Source organism: Salminus brasiliensis, chromosome 12 (genome assembly GCF_030463535.1).
Source record: "Salminus brasiliensis chromosome 12, fSalBra1.hap2, whole genome shotgun sequence".
NCBI lineage: Eukaryota > Metazoa > Chordata > Actinopteri > Characiformes > Bryconidae > Salminus > Salminus brasiliensis.
Genome location: NC_132889.1, coordinates 32,996,810 through 33,018,837, shown reverse-complemented (window position 1 = coordinate 33,018,837; position 22,028 = coordinate 32,996,810). Strand labels below are relative to the sequence as shown.

The 22,028-nt window shown below is 42.9% G+C and overlaps 1 protein-coding gene across 2 annotated transcripts in view; it reads left to right on the top strand.

Moving 5' to 3' along the window:
* The window catches only part of asic2 (acid-sensing (proton-gated) ion channel 2), a 623,897-nt gene extending 607,930 nt beyond the window's left edge, over positions 1 to 15,967 (top strand). For both annotated transcript variants that reach the window (XM_072693188.1, XM_072693186.1), the window contains 4 exons: positions 3,921 to 4,012; positions 4,157 to 4,236; positions 6,724 to 6,792; positions 8,181 to 15,967. In XM_072693188.1, the coding sequence (XP_072549289.1) occupies positions 3,921 to 4,012; positions 4,157 to 4,236; positions 6,724 to 6,792; positions 8,181 to 8,282 (343 nt within the window). In that variant the 3' untranslated portion in view covers positions 8,283 to 15,967. The remainder of the gene's footprint in view (positions 1 to 3,920; positions 4,013 to 4,156; positions 4,237 to 6,723; positions 6,793 to 8,180) is intronic.
* The last annotated feature ends 6,061 nt before the right edge of the window (positions 15,968 to 22,028 follow it).

Genomic DNA, 22,028 nt, shown 5'->3' with positions numbered 1-22,028 from the left:
GGATGTCCACCAGGGTCCGTGATGGTGACTAGGAGGGGTTAAACATGGGCCCATCCGGGTTGTACACTGCACATGGAGCCTAGGTAGGACCCATGTGAGATTAAGGTACAGCTGTGATGCTTGACCCATTTGGGAAGCCCAACTGGGTCCCAGTAAAAAGGCATGCGGAACCCCACTCAGAGCCCATGCACACCTGGAACCCATCTAGCTTACATTCCACCCATGTGAGCCCCACAGGAGCATGTTGGCTGGGCAGTGGCAAAAAATAAGATGGGCAAACCGTAAACTTAGTTGGCAACTAGTTGGCACTCTAGTGGTTGGCACCACTCTTGACCTCTTGACCGTCATATGAGGGTTTTGATGTGCCAGCATATGAGAAATTCATCTGAACCTCCACAGTCTCTCTGAACTGCCATTTCTTAATTACCTCAAGCTGAAAACACTGGGCTATCTTCGCTTAGCCTTTCCCCGACTTCTGGGCATTGATTGCTTTCATTTTTAGACCTTTAGACAGTTTCCTAGAGAAACCTATGCTGTGGAGGGTTAGCACAAGATAAGAAGCAGTTCTGTGCGGGAGTTTTTAGTCTTGCAGATTTCATCTTAACTTCCACGGTCTGCACTGTAGAGACCTCCAGTATTGGGCATTGAATGCTTACAGTGTTAGCATGTGGTTTAAATAGTGAGAAAATGTAGAATATTTGGAAATTTGGTTTAGCTAACACTTTCTAATTACAACTGGTGACATGACACAGGACTTTGCTGATTTGCTGATCAAGGTTTGGACCTATACAAACACTATCAGCTTTTCTTCTGAAAGCTAGTTTGGAAGCTATAGCTAGCTATGCCAGTTCTTCTGTAATATGCAATGTAATGTTAGATTAGACCTAAAAAATATCAATGACCACCTAAATTAGTTGCATTATATGCGAGACCCTCACGGCATGGCTTCCATGAAAATTTGGTTCTCGCACAAGTAATATGCTACATTTGCTAAATGGAGTGAGGTCAGGATGTTGGATGATCACCATACCACTTCATCCCCAACTTATACCAAAATGTATTGGATGGAGCACCACCATCATTCCAGAGAACACAGTTCTTCCACTGTTCCCCAGTTCAATGCTGGGGGGTGGTGGTGGGGGGGTATAGCCCTCTAACCCACACCTGGCATTCGGCAAGATGCCAATAAGTTCATGTTTATCTGCTCCAGATTCATATTCTATTGGCAGTACTTCTCTACAGGGACTAGACAGGACTAGACTAGATGTGTGTATGTACATTTGTGTGTCAGCAATGGGTGCAACTTGAAAACAGGGTCATTAGACAGGTGTCTGCAAACTTTTGGACATACAGTGGATTTTTTCTGTCCTGCAAGTGGTGGAACGAGCTTCCCCTGGGTGTCCGAATGGTAGAGTCGCTCGCTGTCTTCAAACCCAGACTGAAGACCCTCCTCTTCCGAGAGTACTTGGGCGAATAGCAGAGTGGTCTCCTTACTGACTTGTGTTTAGGAGAGTCTAAACTTAGAGTATCTTTGAATTTTAGTGTATTTAAACTAGCTGAGGTTTTTCTTGGGTAAATAGCAAAGCACTTTGTAAGTCGCTCTGGATAAGAGCATCTGCTAAAGGCCTTAAATGTAAATGTACCCACCTGGAGAGAGCACAGCCAGTTGTGCTCTTTCCGACTCTGGCTGCTGATGGCATAGCGGCATGGCTCAGGATAGTGGTAGTGCATTAGACCTGAGCTGCTCAGAGCCCTATGCTAATAGGTTCATGTTTATCTGCTCCAGATTCATATTCTATTGGCAGTACTTCTCTACAGGGACTAGACAGGACTAGAGTAGATGTGTGTATGTACATTTGTGTGTCTGCAACTTAAAAAACAGGGTCATTAGACAGGTGTCTGCAAACTTTTGGACATACAGTGGATAGATGTCCCTTGTAGCGCCAGTTCAAAACTAAAGAAGTGAGCTTCAGACCACAGACGTGTCTCGGCTGATCGACTTTCTTAAGTGTAAAAGCAAAGTTTTGTACATTTTTTTAAGCGAACGTCACGTTAAGACAGCGTATTCTTTAAGACATAAGAGACACATTGTCTTACTGTCAGCAACTGTCAGCTATTTATGTCTGTTCAGGGGCTGAAATTTAGAAGGCATGAGTGGATCTTTATATCTTTGGGCATGTGGCCCAGCCTTGACTTCCATCTGAGAGGGAAAAAATGGGCGTGGCCAGACATTACGGAAGCTATAAAACTTTAACGACTGGAGTACTGGGCCTTGCAAAAGAGCCCTCAGAGTGCCACTCTCTTTTAGTCATACGTTTCAAATCAGCATCGGATGTCTTTGTGCTGTCATTCAAGCTTCTTCATTCACTCTCTGTGTTGGATGTTACTGCACTGTTCCAGCTCTCAGAACAGCCTACATTCCTCTGGGTCTGGCTTCCACAAGCTGTTGGAAACATTCCTTTGAGATTCTGGTTCAGGTTGGCATGATTGTGTCATGCAATTCCTGCAGATTTTGCAGCTCCACCTTCATGCTATGAATCTCACATTCTACCACATCTGGTGACGGGAAAGGCCTCAGCAGAACACTGAACGACACTGGAGGAAAGGGCCGGGTCCCCAGCTCCGCCACGCCAGCTAACATCGCACCGACACTTAAGAGTGATGAGGGGAGAGGGAGAGCGCCATCTACCCACCTGGAGAGAGCACAGCCAATTGTGCTCTTTCAGACTCTGGCTGCTGATGGCATAGCGGCATGGCTCAGGATAGTGGTAACGCATTAGACCTGAGCTGCTCAGAGCCCTACTTCTTAAATACTTCTATACTACACAGTAGGCTAAAGCAGTACACTAGAATGCTGCAGAAACAGTATGCAAATATCCCGTAGTGTTTCTCACACTAACACCAACAGAAAATGTTCCCCAACGGAAAAGGGAAAAACGTTACGTGAGGAAAATTCTTCGTTTCAAGTAGGGAATTCTTGCATATTCTTACCTGTCGTAGTTCCCCTTCCCCTCATCTTAAACACAATGCAAATATGCAGATCCCTTCACAGATCTGAGAGCCAGACAGTGTCCTTAATGAAGACAGCCTTCTAATCCACATGCAGAACGTGCTTTAATGGCTTCCGTTCAAATGACAGGCCTGGATGTTTCCCATATCCTCTCGTAATTGTCTCTGATCAGGGAGCAAATCCCAATTCACACAAGCGCTTGCTTCTAATAATGCCGAGGCCATGTTCCTGTGATGCTGAACATAAAAATAAGACATCTATTGTTAGATCAGGCTTTCGGCAGACGAGATTTTTTTTGCGGGAATTTCCGATTTTCCTTGTGTTGTGACGAACATCACATCCTCTCTCTTCGTTAGTGCTTAAAACCAAAGCTCGAGCTGGTGTGTTTGATGACACAGGGGTGGGTGGCATTTGGGAGTACTCTGAGACAGACGCACTTACAGCTGTTCCAGATGCACAGACTCAATTAAATCTGCCCATAGCACAGATATCTCTGTAGACCTTCCTGTCAGGGAAAGACACTTTCCTGATTATTATTTTTTTGGGATCATACTTTTTTGTGTATCATACAACCATCTACAAGTTTGCCCTGATTGTTGAGAGTTGGATCTCTGGTGATGCCTCGGCCATCTGTGGCTCCAGGAGTGCATAATTGTTGATTTGCTCAATAGAATTGGCAGTACTTCTTTACAGGGACTAGACAAGCTGTGTGTGTGTCTGCATTTGTACATCTGCGTCAGTAATGGGCGCAACTTAAAGTAGAGGCATGCATTCATTAGAAGGGGTGTCCATAAATATTACTGTAAATTTGATTTCCCGCCAAATTATGGTGAGAGTGTATAAGCGGACATGTATTTAACATGTATGCATTCACTGACTTAATGAGGTCTTTTGTCTCCTCTGTTTGCAGGGACAACATCCTGGTCCTGGACGTCTTCTTCGAGGCTCTGAATTACGAGACCATTGAGCAGAAGAAAGCGTATGAAGTGGCCGGCCTTCTAGGTATAGAACTCAGCAGCAATCCCTGCGCACATTTCCATCAGCCTTGCCCAGCGCCTACCTCCTCGACCTCCCTCAGACTTCTCTCTTCTATTCCAGTACTCGTTCTGCCCTTGCTCATCATGGCCTTGTCTGCTTGTTTTGCAGGCGATATCGGCGGGCAGATGGGGTTGTTCATTGGTGCAAGCATTCTGACAATCCTCGAGCTATTCGACTATGCCTATGAGGTAAGTCCAGAGCACTTTTTCTATCTCCAGCTGAGACTGAACCACACACACACACACTTACACTCTAATGCACTCAGAAAAACACAATGGCCAGATTCTCAGAACATATGTGGATCCCATACCCTTGTGCACATAAAAAAGAGCAGTGTTTGAAAGAACCACTGTCAATATTAAAATATTCAGATCTTCACACACACACATACACACACACACACATACACACTATGTTGGACTCATGCAATCAGGCAGGCTCTAGAGTGGAGCCGAGTGATGCTCTTTCATCAAGTCTCTATTGCTGCTGGTTTCTTTGGTCTGAAGACTCTGACCAGCATTAACCTCCAACTCACTGCACTCATATTACCCCACCAAATTCACACACACACACACGAACACACATGAATGCGCCTATTCTTCTGGTAAAGAACTCGATGTGCAGACTTCGTTTATGTTGGCAGAGAACCTCTGAGCATTTCTGGAGCTTCTCCAAGTTCATGGCCCATGGCTTTCTTGGCTCACCGCTCCTTCAGAGAAGTGGTCATCTGTGGTGGAAGTGCTGAAAATGGTGCTCATTACAGGTACCTCAGTAGTAATGAAGACCATAAACCAGTAATCATGAAGGCTGCATGCGGAACTGGAGCAGGTTGGATGTGTGGAACAGGGAAGCGAACTTCAGCATTCAGTCTGCATTTGGTCCATTGGCTCTTCAAACACCAATGTTTGTTCCATTGGCTCTTTAACACCAGTGTTTGGTCCATCGGCTCTTCAACACCAATATTCAGTCCATCGGATCCTCAACACCAATGTTTAGTCCATCAGCTCTTCAACACCAGTTTTATTATCCATCGGCTCTTCAACACCAATGTTTGGTCTATCGGCTCTTCAACACCAGGTTTTTATCCATCAGCTCTTCAACACCAATGTTTAATCCATCAGCTCTTCAGCACCAATGTTTAGTCCATCAGCTCTTCAACACCAGTTTTATTATCCATCAGCTCTTCAACACCAATGTTTGATCCATCAGCTCTTCAACACCAATGTTTAGTCCATCAGCTCTTCAACACCAATGTTTAGTACATCAGCTCTTCAACACCAGTTTTATTATCCATCAGCTCTTCAACACCAGTTTTATTATCCATCAGCTCTTCAACACCAATGTTTTGTCCATCGGCTCTTCAACACCAATGTTTAGTCCATCGGCTCTTTAACAGCAATGTTTAGTCCATCGGCTCTTCAACACCAATGTTTAGTCCATCAGCTCTTCAACACCATTGTTTGTCCATCAGCTCTTCAACACCAATGTTTAGTCCATCGGCTCTTCAACACCAATGTTTAGTCCATCAGCTCTTCAACACCAATGTTTATCCATCAGCTCTTCAACACCAATGTTTAGTCTATCGGCTCTTCAACACCAATACTTAGTCCATCGGATCCTCAACACCAATGTTTGATCCATTGGCTCTTCAACCCCAGTTTTTTATCTATCGGTTCTTCCACACCAATGTTTAGTCCATCGGCTCTTCAACACCAATGTTTAGTCCATCAGCTCTTCAACACCAATGTTTGGTTCGTCGGCTCTTCAACACCAACGTTTGGTTCATTGGCTCTTCAGCACCAATGTTTAGTCCATTAGCTCTTCAACACCAATGTTTGGTCCGTCGGCTCTTCAACACCAATGTTTGGTTCATCGGCTCTTCAACACCAATGTTTGATCCATCAGCTCTTCAACACCAATGTATTAATAAAGAGTAGAACACCATTTAAGACTTTTGAGAAGAAGTGATGCCGTAGATGTCTCGTTGATGGTCACCTGACATACAGCTGAATGCCTATTAAATGCAACCAAACTATCCAAGGAAGAAGACTTTCTACTAGATTCTGGAGCATTTCTGGGAGGAGTTAATCATATTCAGCAACAAAAGTGTTAGTGAGGTCAGGATGTTGGATGGACACCACCCCACCTCATCCCTGAATCAGCAGTTCCACTGCTCCACAGCTCAGTGCTATACCTCTCTAGCACACACCCGGTGCCCATAGACTCATGTTTATCTGCTCCAGAGAGTCCTATTGTATTGACAGTACTTCTCTACAGGGACGTTACAAACGGTGTGTGTGCATTTGCACATCTTCTCTGTTTCAAGGAGCCACGAGTGAGAAATAATTAAACAAAATAAAAGAAGTGGGGTTTTAAAGTGCATGGTGGGCAAAGTGGTTTAATGATTATACATGTAGCTCCTGAAGGACACAGCTCCGTCTACTTTACCTAAACTCTTAAATATAAAGGTGCTTCAGGTGGCCCTTTTTTTGAGTAACACTATAGAAGAACCACTTTTGCAAACCTTGTTCTTTTGGGAACGAAAAGTGGTTCTTCAATGGCAAAACTCAAAGAACCATTTGAAGCACCTTTATTATTAGGAGTTTCCAAAACTGAAGGCTGCTGAGAAGTAGGTTTTGTGAATGCAGTAACAGTGTGTTTATATGCTCTCACAGGTGGTGAAAGAGAGGCTTCTGGACTTCTTGAGTCGAGACGAGGAGGAAGAGAGTCGAGGAGAAGACGTGGTAATGCACTTTTGCTTTGTGTAATAAATCTGGTTAATGAAGGGTAATGATATTCCACCATCATGAGTTCAAGATTTTGGCCACAGCCTACTCCTTTATCCAAACCTGTGATTAGTAGCTCAGAATCTGGACTGGATTTGATCGATTTTTATTAGAGCTGCCTTGTTGTATGTTTTCTGCAAGATGATGATGGAAGTGGCATAGCAGTTCAAAATGTTTTGGGTTTGGACAGAATTTTATCTGACAGCCAAGTTTAGACAGACTAGACATGATTAACTGAATATTTTACCTTGACTGTGAATAAAGTGTATGTTCAGTGGAGCGAACTCATATTAGAAAATAATACCTAACTGCCCAGCTCTAGCAGCAGTCAGTTTTGTTGGACTACAATCAAAAACCAAATGTGGTTGAGCTACAGTCAGAAACAACATTTTGTTGCACTACAGTCAAAATTTTATGTTGTTGAACTACAGTAAAAATATATATATATTTGGTTGAGCTACAGTCAGAAACATAATTTTGTAAAGCTACAGTCAAAAATCAAATGTTGTTGATCTACAGTCAGAAAATGAATGTTCTTAAGCTACAGTCAGAAATTAAATGTGATTGGGTTACGGTCGGAAACAGAATGTTTTTAAGCTACAGTCAGAAATTAAATGTGGTTGATCTACAGTCAGAAAACGAATGTTGTTAAGCTACAGTCACAAATTAAATGTGGCTGGGTTACAGTCAGAAAACGAATGTTGTTAAGCTACAGTCACAAATTAAATGTGGCTGGGTTACAGTCAGAAAACGAATGTTGTTAAGCTACAGTCACAAATTAAATGTGGCTGGGTTACAGTCAGAAAACGAATGTTGTTAAGCTACAGTCACAAATTAAATGTGGCTGGGTAACAGTCAGAAAACGAATGTTGTTAAGCTACAGTCAGAAATTAAATGTGATTGGGTTACAGTCAGAAACAGAATGTTTTTAAGCTACAGTCAGAAATTTTATGTGGTTGACCTACAATCAGAAATGAAGGTTGTGAAACTACAGTGAGAAATGAAATGTGATTGGGTTACAGTCAAAAACAGAAGGTTGTGAAGCTACAGTCAGAAATGAAATGTGATTGGGTTACAGTCAGGAACAAAATGTTGTTAAGCTACAGTCAGAAAACGAATGTTGTTGATCTACAGTCAGAAAACAAATGTTGTTAAGCTACAGTCACAAATTAAATGTGGTTGGGTTACAGTCAGAAACAGAATGTTTTTAAGCTACAGTCAGAAATGTAATGTGGTTGACCAACAATGAACAACAACAAATGAAGGTTGTGAAACTACAGTGAGAAATTAAATGTGATTGGGTTACAGTCTATTTGTGCATTAACACCTGTATCTTCCTCTCCCAGAGCACCTGTGATCCAGTAGTGAATCACTCAGAGACGATCAGCCACACGGTCAGCGTTCCTCTACAGACCACTCTGGGAACGCTGGAGGAGATCGCCTGCTGAGTGCACCTCCCCTCCGCACCACCGGGGGGCGAAACTACATCTCCTCTCTCTCCCTGACCGTCTGCTGACTGGACAAAAGTCTGGGGAAGAGGAGCAAACACGAAAAGAGGGAACGTCAAAAAAGACTCGCTCTCTCTTCTTCTTGCCGTTCGAACTTTTACATGACCATCTTGCACAAAACCCATAAAACAAGCGCGGAGGCAGCTCTCAGACACGCAGCGTAAAGCGAGGAGGATGCTGAACTCTTTTCACAAACACACACACACACACACACAAACACTCACTCATACACGCACACAGTTCCCAAAGCCGAAACTGAGGCAGGACTCGTCTGAGACAGTTCCAAACACAAAACAAGTGTGTGTGAATGTGCACTCGCGTAGGACTTCAGTGTGTAAATGTCTCTCTCTCTCTCTTTCTCTTTGCTCCGCCGCCGTTTTGAAGTCTACTGCCAAAAAACATGAAGAAATACCAGAGAAAACATGGTGAACCTCTTCTGACTTTGCATGTGTCGGTTTCTCGGGATGTGATGCTCTCGTTTTCTCTCTCGCCAAGAGCGCTTCCATCGTGCCGCTCGTTCGCTGTGTGTGTCTCTGCATCCGACTGGCCCATGAGATGTCACCAGGGGATACGTCCTGAACCTAGAAGCAGCGCCCATCCTTTTCCTTTCCCTTCATTTGCTTTCCTTTTCTTTCTCTTCCTGCTTTCACTTGTTCTTTTCTTTTTAAACTGAACCCAAACAGGAACCCTTAGGAACCCATAGTAACCCCGCTGACATTTCCACCATCATGACTTCACCTTGTGACTGGATAACGAGGGTCTCACCACCAGGCACCTTCTTTTACCAAACTGATTTTACGAGGGAAGACGAAGAAGGAGGAAATAGCAGAAGAAGGAAATATCGCCGGACCTGAGAGACTAAGCCATAGGTTGTGGTCATCTTATGGGAGGAGTTCCCATAACTAGTTCTTAGGGGTCGCTTAGGGGTTTATTTTTATGTTGTTTAGCCAGACAATCAATTATTTTTGCCACATTTCAGATACATGTCTTTTTGAGCAATCTCATCATTGGAGATGTTTTATTACTGTGTGTTTGACTTCATCAACGTAGACAATACACTCGCAAAAGCAAGACCACAATGTTCCCTAAAGGTTCTTGGCTTGGGCTTAGAGGTGTAGGTTAAAATTAGGGGATAACGTGGTTAAAAAAGGGGTTTAAAAGGGTTGATTTCACATTTACAAAAGTGGTCCTTCAAGAACCTTCTACTGAAAGACTAATGAAAGTGGTTCTTCAGTGGCGCTGACCCCCAAACCTTTTTTCCAAACCTCTATTTTTAAGGGTGAATTGTTAATAGTTATATGCTATAAGTTCAGACCATGCCATCAGTATATGATTATATGGGAGGAGACTGTACGCGAGAGGGGAGGACTAGGAGATCATTAGGCTGGAGTTCGGATGGCTTCTGCATTGTGGTGGAAAGCCAGACCCTCCTCTGATAAGTGGAGCTGGACCTCTGCCTTAGAAGAACCACTTTTGGCCACATAAGGAACTATTTTCTAAAAGAGATGTACACTATATGTCCACATGTTTGTGGACACTTCTTTAAGCTGCACCCATGTACACATTTACAGCTTATCCAGTCCCTGTAGAGAAGTATTCCCAACAGAATAGGCCTAGAGCAGATGCGCATGAACCTGGTGGAAGCATGCCTAAAACAAGGTGTGGTGTAGAGGGGTATAAAGCCCCCCCTCCCCATTGGAGCTGTGGAGCAGTGGAGCTGTGTTCTCTGCAATGGTGGCGCTCCATCCAAAACCTTTGGGATGAGGTGGGGTAGTGATTATCCAACATCCTGACCTCACTACTGCTCTGGTTGCTAAGTGCAATCAAATCCTCACATCTACTAGAAAGCCTTCTTCCCTGGACAGTAGACAGCTCCACTTTTTTAAATATACCCTTGATTTTTGAAGAAACAATGAGCAGGTGTCCCATTACTTTTGTCCATATACCATTACAGAAATGGCTCCTCATTGAACCAAAGTGGGTCTTCCATGGCAGGGGTCTGGAAATCTGGACCTTGAATACAGTTTTCAGTCCTGGACTTTGTAATGTTTTGGTAGGTTTGACACAACATGGCCAACCAATTACATGAACAGTTCCCTTAACGTCCAAAATCTAGGGCTGGAAACTGGATTCAAGGTCCAGGTTCGAAGACTTGGTTTCTATGGCATCACTCAAACGACTTTCTGTAGCACCTTTAGTTTTAAGATTGTAGGACTAGGAGAATTGGCAGAGTTAAAGGAAGGTGATGGGGTGGTGCAACAAGGTAGAGGTGGAATTTCTAGGACATTAGGTTGGAAGGAGGAGGATCTTTAGACATGCTCCACTTCCTAAAATCGTGTTCTTGAAAAACTCCACTTAAATAAGTACAGCTTTTCTACATGTAGCCTTTAGGCTACGGATCTTGCTTAAAATGTTGTATGTTGTGTTCAGAATTACAAAAGAGGAGAGTATAGATTCTGTAGAGGCTATAGAGAACGTGGAGTTATTCTCCCTGCTTCCACATGTGTATTATCCAGAGGATATAAGGATATAAGATACAAGCTTAATGGGATGCTAATGGCATGGAACGATAGCCATTAGCATTGTAGTTGCCGTCCCTCTAGCAAACCACTTTAGGGAAGTTGCCATCCAGACAAGTAGCCTAAAGAACGTGACATACACACTAAAAGGGCTCAGAAAGGCTTTTCTCAAGCACTACCTTACATCATGTGAAGAAAATTGGTAGAATTCTTAAAAACCTTTTGGGTTTAACCATATGAACATTTGATCGTCATTTAAGCAATATTAGGAGATGGAGGTAATGTAAGTAAACACATACAACTGAAGAAATGTCTTTAAAAGCCATCTGTAACATATAATTAATAGAAATTGAATTTTAAAATCACCCACATTTATTATCACTTCAAATGTGTAGAATCAGATCAGCTGCAGATGATCAGAACATGGTTAGAGAGGATTCTGGAGGAGTCTGTCTTATTTCAACCTCAGAAATTTAGTCTGGTTTGCTCTTGATGGTTGAAGTAAGCGGTGAAGATCACCATGGCCAGATCCAAAGAGCTTTCTGAAGTCTTCAGAAAAAAGGGTGTAGATGTATCTGGATATTTTTAAATATCCAGATATTTAAAAGATATTCCCTCCCTCTGTTTATGAAAATATTTGCGTCACACAGAAAGGCGAAAAGGCTTGCATGAGCGTGCTAGCCCTGTATAGTATTTAGGGAGATAAAAGGGCCTCATAAAGAGGGACATCAAAGCACCACAAAGCCAAATTACACACTGTTCCCTATGTAGTGTACCATGCAAGGCACGAAATTAGGGATTCTAAATAGGGCATTTATATTTGTAATAGAACAGAATTTTCATTTATTCATATGTACTGAACTCTGGAGCTATCTGAGTGTAGAGTTTGTACATTTACATTTATGGCCTTCTCCAGAGCGACTTACAAAAGTGCTTTGCTATTTACTCAAGAAGAACCTCAGCTAGTTAGACTAAAATTTTACAGATACCTCTAAGTTTAGACTCTACTAAACACAAGTCAATATGGAGACCATAGTACTCTACTCTTCACCCAAGTACTTTCGGAAGAGAGTGTCTTCAGTCTGCGTTTGAAGACAGCAAGTGACTCGGCTGTTTGGACAGAAAATAGCCTGGTTGTAGATTTAGGACTTATGTAGTTCATTATCTAGGGAGTGAGGAGGTTAATGAGATTCAGCCAGAATCATGCATGGGTTGTGACGTCAGTGTTTTCATAAGGCTTCGTTTTCCCTGTCCACACGATAACACTGAAAACAGAGTTTTGAAAAACCTCCATCTTGCAGAGCGCTTTGGAAAAGTTCTGTTTTTAAGGGCCAGACTGGCGTTTCTGTGTGGACGGAAGGCCAAAAGCAGACAAAACATGTTTTGTGTTTTTAAAATATCCGGACACGTGTGAAGATCTCAGAACACAATTTGAAACCAGACGTTCCACCGTCTGCAAAATAATTCCCAAATAGTGAACATTTAAAGCAACTGCCAACCTTGACTCTGCCCTACAAAGCCAAGAAAGGACCATCCCCTCCATACTTGATGGCAATGGTCGAAAGCCGATCCGCACCAAGAGCCCTTTGAGCTTCAAGTACGGCTCGGCTCGACCCGCCTTAAAATACTTGGGCGAATAGTAGAGTGGTCTCCTTATTGACTTGTGTTTAGTAGAGGGACTTTACTCAATTATTAGTCTATTCAAACTAGCGTTTTTTCTTGGGTAAACAGTAAAGCACTTTTGTAAGTCGCTCTGGATAAGAGCGTCTGCTAAATGCCTTAAATGTAAATGTAGGCTGTCCTAGCAAGTCCAGCCCAAGGTCAAGATGTCATCACAGGACCTACAGGTAGCTCTCAACACAGCTGACGTCAAAGTACTGAATCTGCAATGAGAAAGAGACCGAACAAGTCTGATTTTAATGAGAGGTGAGGAAGGAGGACACCATCATACTTTGACATCAACTGTGGCAGAGCTACCTTAAGGTCATGTGATGATATTTTAGGATTGTCACTTGGCTGTATGCCATTGCTGTCACATGAAACCTTTTGTAGCTCCAAAATGGCAGCTTTACAGGAGAAGGAGAAAACTTTTGAAGTTTAAATGGAAGTCAATGGAAAATATTTTAGACCAAAATGTAATTTTGGAGCATTTCTATTGGTCTATTTATTGTGTAATTTTGAGACCATGTAAAGAACAAATGCCAGATTCAGATTATGACAAAAATGGAGATAAGCTTTTTGCGTGACAGCGTTGATATGTCCTTTCAGATGCTAGTTATTACACTCCTAATCCACCTGCTGGTTTCTCCAACTTCAGAGCCTACTTTTGTTTGTCGGACATAGAAATGATGCTACATCATCAGATTTTTCCTGACAAGTAATAAAAACCACATGTTTTTGGATTATTAAACTTGAATCATTTTAATTGCTGGCTCTGAAGTCGGCTCGTTCACAAGCTGACTGGGCAGCAATTTTGGACAAGCAGTTCAATGCACCATCTGACCTACATCCACCAAGATTGAGATGATTCTCCAACAAATGTTTTCGCAGCAAAGGTTAAACTTAAGCTCTCATTAGCACAGTCCTGGCGTTCTCCAGCTCTTCAGTTCTCTTCTGCGGGACCCCGTCCTCTGGCCTGTCACCATGGAAACCGTCTGCATGCATTGCACAGCTGCAGGGGGCTCATGAAAAAGAAAACAAATGAATTTAATTGAATCGAATGAGGTCCTCGTTTTTCTAGGCCTCGCTCGAGCCCTCCAGGTCTCTGCCATCTCCAGACATGCACCTCGGGCTCTGCGAGAACATAGCGTGGTAAATTTCCATGCTAATATGTTTTTATTTCATTAGGACTTGCATTATTATGATTTTCCTTCATCCTCAGCCTAATTCCGAGGGCATGTTTACTATTTACACCCCCCCTCCCTCCTCTCCAGAATCACAATCACAATTGGGTGATGCAGAACTCCTCGTTGAAGGCGAATCTAGCAGCCATGATTGAGAGGAAGAACGGTGCTAATGTGGCTAAAATGAAGTGGAGTAATGACTGCGTGGTGCTGTCTGGTCGTGGCAGCGGAGAGAGGCATATTGGGGTGTTAATGTGGTCGAAGGTAGAACATGGCGGGTGTAGATTTGTGTGAATCCTGTCTCTTTCGTTTTGGGGCGCGATCGTGGGTTTGTTGATTAAATGCTCTGTGGAGGATAAGTGTTTCTTAATCTGGTGTGCTCTGATGAGTTTGCTTTGTCATGATCAAATTCAACTCTTGGCGTTCGGGGGTGGGGGGGTTAAAAAGCACTCAGAACGTTTCAATCACAGCCATTGTACATTTTTGCATTTGTATACCTCTTCAACCAACCAATGAATGGACAGGTTCAGTGCTTTCAACACATGTGGCTCTAAGATGGCCCTTTCTACAAAGTCTGGATGTGGAACACCGAGAAACCAGTTCAGTGTTCAGTTATGTCCAGTTGTTGGCCAGTTTCATGTTCATAGATTAGGCCTAACTTAACTCACTATTCCTTATAGGCTGGGCTCTAAGATGAATCTGGGTCTGGCCCATAGCAACGCAAACCATACAGTTTGAAACTAGGCTTCACCGTTTACTTAAGGTGTCATTTGGTCATTTCAAATCAATGTTGTTATTGCCAGCCCCTTTCTGTAGCTTGTCCATCAATAGGTCCATAGCATTCCAGATATTATTGGGTGGTGGTCCATCCTCAGACTGTCTAGAGGTAGTGTGTCACATAGAACATTACTATGTTGACCACCAGTATGTACCTATATGCCGTGACAGTATGGGAATCCTTGCTCCTGGCTATCCTGAGGATGGTCCACCACAATAGTAGAATAGTAGAAAACGGTCAACAGTGGTCCAACAGTGGCCTCCTTTCATGGGTGGGGTAACTGGGGATAACAGAAGAGCTAAGAGCATTCTGTAAATGTAAACCTATGACGGTATATATGGTAGATGAATCTGCTAATATGACCGTGATACGTGAGTACCTAATAAACTGGCAACTTTGTGAATATATACCAGTGGTCTCCAACCCTGCTTCTGGAGAGCTAACGTCCAGTAGACTTCAGGTTTAACCCCAGATCAAGCACCTCTGAAAGCAGGAATGGATCAGATGGACTAGATGGATTGGTCTGAATGGGATGTGTTAGATTTGGGTTGGAGGTGAAACCTTCAGAAAGGTGGGTTTCCAGGAGCAGGGTTGGAGACCACTGATATACAGTAGATACATGGCTATTATTATGAATAAACAGATATAGGTGCTACCAATGGTTCTTTGAGTGATGCCATATAAGAACCACTTTTGGTTCCCTAAAGATTTAGGGTTTTTGTTGGAGAAAACTCAGAAGCACTAGGGGGCAGTGGTGGCTCAGCAGTTACAGCTCCGGACTATTGCTGACAGGGTTGTGGGTTCGATATCTGGGCTCGGCCAGCTGCCACTGTTGGGCCCTTGAGCAAGGCCCTTCACCCTCTCTGCTCCTCGAGCGCTGGAGTTGTCTGCCCAATGCTTTGGGTGTGTATGTGTGTGTGCTCACTGCCCCTAGTTCGCTACTGTGTGTGTGTTCACTACCACAAATGGGTAAAATGCAGTGGACACGTTTTGCTGTATATAGTACAGTGACAGATACGTGCACCATCAGAATTAGTAAAGAACCTTTCAACCTTGAAGTCAGGGTTCTTTACACTCATGGCTTTCTCTTACAAACATGGTTCTTTAGGTACACAAAAGGCATCCGCAAAGAACCATTTAAAAGACCTGTATTTTTTAGAGTGTACCGTTATAAAGGCCTAAGCTATATTACATATGACCCCATCAGGGACAAAGAGTGAAGGTTCTGATGGTCTGGTGTGGTCTGTCTGTCTGTCTGTCTGTCTCTCTCTCTCTCTCTCTCTCCCTTCTCTCTCTCTCTTTGTGCTGTCCTCTCTGCTCCTTCTCAACCCACTGCTACAAGAATCTTTCAGAGAATTGTAGAAATGGCACTATTTATATATTGATTTGACTTTTTTTATTTTTATGGTTTACTGCAGGACTGCTTTTCATTACGTGATATGCATCTGTGTTTTTAATGTGATTAAATCGAAATGTTCCTTTTTCCTTGCTTGTGTACTGTGCTCTTTCTTCATTGCACTAATTCATGCTCATGGGGTATGGTGGTGTGTGTGGGTGAGAAAGAGTGAGACAGAAAGCGTTCCTGTATCCCCATTTAGCAACTTTTTTCTGTTGTTTTTTTTTTCTTTTCAGATCACCAGTTCAGAGAGCGAAAATGCTGCAAGTCATCCAGCCGGTTGACTTGCCCATTTACATTACATTTACATTTAAGGCATTTAGCAGACGCTCTTATCCAGAGCGACTTACAAAAGTGCTTTACTATTTACCCAAGAAAACCTCAGCTAGTTTAAATAGACTAATAGTTAAAAGATACCTCTAAGTTTAGACTCTACTAAACACAAGTCAATAAGGTGACCATAGTACTCTACTATTCGCCCAAGTACTCTCAGAAGAGGAGGGTCTTCAGTCTGGGTTTGAAGACAGCGAGCGTTGGACTCTGCTGTTCGGACACCCAGGGGAAGCTCGTTTCACCACTTTGGTGCAGGACAGTAAAAAGCCTGGACGCTCGTCTTCCGCGGATTTTGAGCGAGGGCGGGCCATCAAGTATGGAGGGGCTGGTCCTTTCTTGGCATTGTAGGCCAGCGCCAAGGTTTTGAATCTGATGCGGGCAGCAGCTACAGGAAGCCCAGTTAGGGTAGTTCTAGGTATGAATTGTAGAGAGAATAGTCTCTGTAATACAATAGAAGTATAAGGAAGGAATATAATCCAGTTTACTGTGCTAAATGTAATATAGACAAACATGTCCATCCTTTCAGTTGCAACCTCATTTTTTAAATTTAAAGGTGCACGTATTTGTCACAGAACAGCGAAATGTGTCCTCCGCATTTAACCCATCTGGTAGTGATCACACACACACATTAGGGGCAATGAGTACACACACACCCCCAGAGCAGTGGGCAGCCAACTCCAGCACCCGGGGAGCAGAGAGGGTAAAGAGTCTTGCCCAAGGGCCCAACAGTGGCAGCTTGCCGAGCCCGGGAATCGAACCCACAACGCTGTTATCGATATCCCGGCGCTCTAACCGCTGAGCTATAATATATATGTTAGCTTAAAATGTTTATGATGTTTATAGCTTCCTACCTATCCAGATTCGTAGCTTTAGCTATTTAGTGCATAGTGTTCTTTAATAAGGGATGAGGTCAGGTAAGGGCAGGAACAGAAATGCTGTGGCACAAACATAATGTAGCCCCTGAAATGAGACACTTATAAGTAGTGCTAGCCCTACCATGGCTTTAAAGATCTCAATGTGAAGGTAAAACATGCAGTCGTTCAGTCTAGAAATGAAATTGGAGATATGATCTTGTGCAGTGTTCATTCTGAACTAAATGCTAGCGTCCATTTTTTTTTTTTTACCCTAACTGGGCAACTCAACCGAGCGGTCACATAGGCTTTTCGGGGGACATAGAGCTACATTTTATTGTCATGTTTCTGCCATTCAACAAAAATAAAACTGTTAGGTGGTGTAGAACATTGTTTCACAACATGCACAGGTTTTATTACAGCAATCTGACCAGGAAACAAGGTCTACCATACGGTTACAATGCCTGTTGAAGGGTTAAAGGCCTGAAAACACTAAAACTGTTTAGAAAGAAGTGAAACAGATTGAAAGGAAACAACTGGATGATTCTGATGGCATCTCCATCAGAACATCTGAAAGTGCTGCTCTACTGTGACAGTAAACAAGAGCAGTTTAATGGAATTATTGCCATTATCGCACTCATCTCGTTGAATTGCTATCCATCACAGATATTTTGTAGCTGTGAAAGATTTCAGCACGCTAAAGTGACACAGCAACCCGATTGGATTTTAGATATCTCCTGATCGTGTGATACACACGTCATGCATGAGAGACTCTTGAATTTCTTGTTTACTGTTAGTAGGTCCACTAGGTAGGTCCACTGCATTCTTCATAAGTAAAAAAGCAAAGGGAATTTTCTCAGGGAGGCTCGGTGGTGCAGGACAGCTCCAAGGGCCTAGAGTAGTGGGTTTGAACCTTGCTTCGCTCACTGTCTGTGAGGAGTTTAGTGTGTTCTCCAATCCTAATCCACCCACCTGATCCAGCTAATTACTGCTGTCAGAAGTACTTGAGGTAATATCTGGGTTGGATGTGAAACCTTCAGGACAATAGATGCCCAGGACCAGGGTTGGAGACCATTGATGTACAGTATACACATGCAACAGACATATATATTCCCATAATAGCAGCCTACCAGTGTAAAGGCCTAAAATGTATTACATCCAGTATATGGACAAAAGTATTGGGACACCTGTTCATTCATTGTTTCTTCTGATATCAAGGGTATTCAAAAAGAGCTTATCCTGTTTTTGTTGGACTGATTGCCTCCACTGTCCAGGGAAGGCTTTCTACTCGATATTTAGAGCTTTGCTGTGGGGATTTTATTGCATTCAGTGACAAGAGCGTTAATGAGCTCAGGCGAGGATATAGTACAGAGACTATAAATGAACAATAGAGTGCATAGCACTGGAAAGCTGTATATGCTTGGTATAAAATACTGCCCAGTATGCTCTAGCATTCAGATCACTGGTCTTGATTTTTAGCATTCAGAGAAGATCTATATGAGTGGAATAGTGCTGCAGGCAGCTTCCACATGCATTCTGAAGTCTGTCGGGGCTGGGTGAAATCAGAGGGAAATGGATCGGCCTCTATTTAATTTCACTCTCATGGTGCCAGTAAGTGGTGTGAAATGACTTTAGCTGTGAGTGTGTGTGGAGTCAAGGCAACAGGCCTGGACAGTTTGGTGCTTTTCCTTACCGATAGTCTGTATATTATTCCTTTTTCCAAGTCAAACAGGTTTTGGATGAATCATAGCAACCTCAGCCTCTGGGCTCAATAACTATCAGGCATTCATTTCATGTATTTTGGAACTTTTAGACAGCCGAGACAACATTTCACAGACCTTGCGTATCCTATGCTCTTTTTTCGTAAGCTCGCTGTTGGCCCTTGTCTAGATACATCAGGTTTAGGCCAAATCATGGAAAACTGAGCTGTCAGATGTCCTGAAATGGAGAAAACTATAATGCCAACACTTTGTTTCCTTGTAAATCAATTATATGTCCAAATGTTTGTGGACACACCTCCTAATGAATGCATTTAGCCACTTTAGGTTGCATCCATTACTGATATGGATGTGCAAATGCACACACACACACACTCACAGCTTGTCTAGTCCCTACAGAGAGGTACGGCCAATAGAATAGGGCTCCCTGGACTCCATGAACCTATTGGCACTATGCCGCCTAATGTCAGGCGTGGGCTAGAGGGGTATAAAACCCCCCAGCATTGAGCTGTGCAGCAGTGGAAGAACTGTGTTCTCTGGAATGATGAATGGTGCTCCATCCAGTACTTTTGGAATGATTTGGAGAGTTGGGGATGAGGTAGGGTTGTGATAATCCAACATTCTGATGTCACTCCTGACCAAAGGTCTTGTTGCAGACAAATCCTCACAGCAAAGCTTCAAGATCTAACAAAAAGGCTTCTTCACTGGACAGTAGAGACAGTTACTCCAATGAAAGCAGGATAAGCTCTTTTTTAAAGCCCTTGATTTCGAAAAAAAGAATGAATAAGCATGTGTCCCAATATTTTTGACCATGTAGCGTTTCATCCCTGCAATGCAAAATCATTGTATCTCCATTTGTCACTTTTTGACTTGCTGTGAATTTGACAGTGAAATGAAAAATGGACCAATACAAAAGCAAAATCCAAAATCTCCAAATCAAAAAAGAGTTTTTCCATCTCCTATAAAAGGCCACTTAGGAGATACAAGGTTTTTGCATGACAATGGCAAATCACAGGCCAAAACTAAACACAGGGATTTAACTGGTTGCTTTGCTCGTCAGTCCCACAATGCCATCCAATGGCGTACCTCGAGAATCACACTGGAATTTAGTAACTGTGTTATTAGTGACCTGAAAGCAAGCCATATCTCACTCGTCTTTGTTGTTCACTGCCTTTGAGAGGCTCATGGCTAATTGAACGGTGTCTGTAGTGATCAGTGAGCTGTGAGCACTGTAAGCATTACATGGCCTGGGGAAATCAGTGGCATTTTGAAACGAGTGGCTCCGCTAATGAGCGACAGCTTTAATGGAGAACATCTGAAGCCTCAAGGCTTTTAGCTACAGACACACAGTCCCCCAGTCTGTCTTCACACCATTAACAGACATCCTAACAACCTTTGTTCCTGTCCTTAACCGTTCTGCAAGGAATCCTTTCATACGTTTGACCAGATCAGACCAATCCTCCAGATATCTATTCAACCTACACAATATGGACAATAAGTATCCGGACACCTACACATTATACCTACAGTAACTTTTTACCGTCTTTAATCCATAGGCCCTAATATGGAGTTGGTCCCCATTTTGCAGCTCTAACAGCAGGGGGCGTGGCAATAGTGTCTTAGCACTTGGCTTACACAGAAAAACACACAGACACAGACTGGATGAACTTAAAAAAGTGTCTGTATTTACATGGCCCCATCACTAAACACCAAAATGAACATCCCACAGCCCAATAAGAGCACCATAGTGTCAATGAGCTTAGCTTACTCATTTCACATCGCTTTCATCTGGACCAACTGAGCCCTTTTTAAAGCCCTCCTGGAGCACACCAGGTGGGCCTCATTAGGGAGGCGCTTAACAGCCAATGTGAGGGCTGGGTAGGCGTTTATTTGTGAACCAGGACTCACCATCACAGCTTTTCCTGTGCCAATGTCCACAGAGGGGAAGCTTAAGCTCGGCACAAGATGAAGCAAATCCAGGGAGACCAAACGGGATCCTCTTCTCTCTATAGTCTGCTCCCTCAAAAGCAAACTGGACTACCTCAGTTAACCCAAACTGAAGATAAAGACACATCAGAAGGAACGGTACTGGCATATTGGTTTACTGATAAGACTGGAGAAAGGTAAATCTGGGAGAGTAAGTGGGGGTGAAGCTAAAAGCTAACTGGCTACAATCTCTTCAGCTTGTTTACAGGAAGTCATACTGAGAGGACACAATGAGAGGACAGCAGCACCATCCGGTAAGACTCTGGAATAATTACAGTGTTTTTTTACAGTGTTAAAAAAGTAGCATGTTGCATTTTGAGGCAAAATAACAGGGTGGTAAATAAGCATTTCCCAACCCAACTAAAGTCACATACTGTTTATTTATCAAAGAACAACAAGAAATCCGTACAGGCACCTTTAAGGCCTGCCATATCGCCATTACCGCAAGACAACCAGGCCTCGAGGTATTTAGCAGTATTTAGCATCTTCACATCTGTTGCGCTGCTTTAGTTCATAATGTACCTGGACTGGTTAATTAGTTAATGGGAGCTGCAACAGAGGCGACGCAAATTCAACCAGTTGTTTGATTTTCACTGCATGTAATTAACCAGACACGTCAAACTCAAATCCAGGAGGCCTTACATCCCTACAGAGATCAAGGTTTTCACCCTTTTAAGAGTCTTCCCCTTAATCAGCTCTGAAATGGATCTTATAACTGAATGCTTAGAGAGTACATTGCACTCACTCGCTACATTTGGTAATGTGGTACCTCTTAGAATGAAAAGAATCATGCAGAAAAAGCTGATCTTATGATATTCATTATCATTCTTTAGAACAAATAAAAGATCTGAAAGCAATCAATTAAATGAAATAAACTAAAACAGAAGGCCTTCTAAAATACAGAAGAGAATACAGATTTCTGCCTTATAATAGTACAAAGACAGCACTGCCGCAAATAATAAATTATCTTTTATTATTCTCTGGTGAAGGCTCTCTCAGTGCAGCATTTTACCCTCAAAGCCACACTATCCTGTTAGACAGGCTAGAAAACGTGAGGTTGGGATTACTGGAATAGCCCTACCCTGGTCCAGATCCCACCTGACTGGTTGCTGCTATCAGTTTGTAAATGGAAAATATACATACAAAAGTAAAATATGGCATCCCCCAAGGTTCTGTTCTTGGACCTTTACTAATATATACACTACCCACAGAGTACTGTTATCTGCAGACATGGCATCAGCTTCCATCAGCTATGGAGAAGA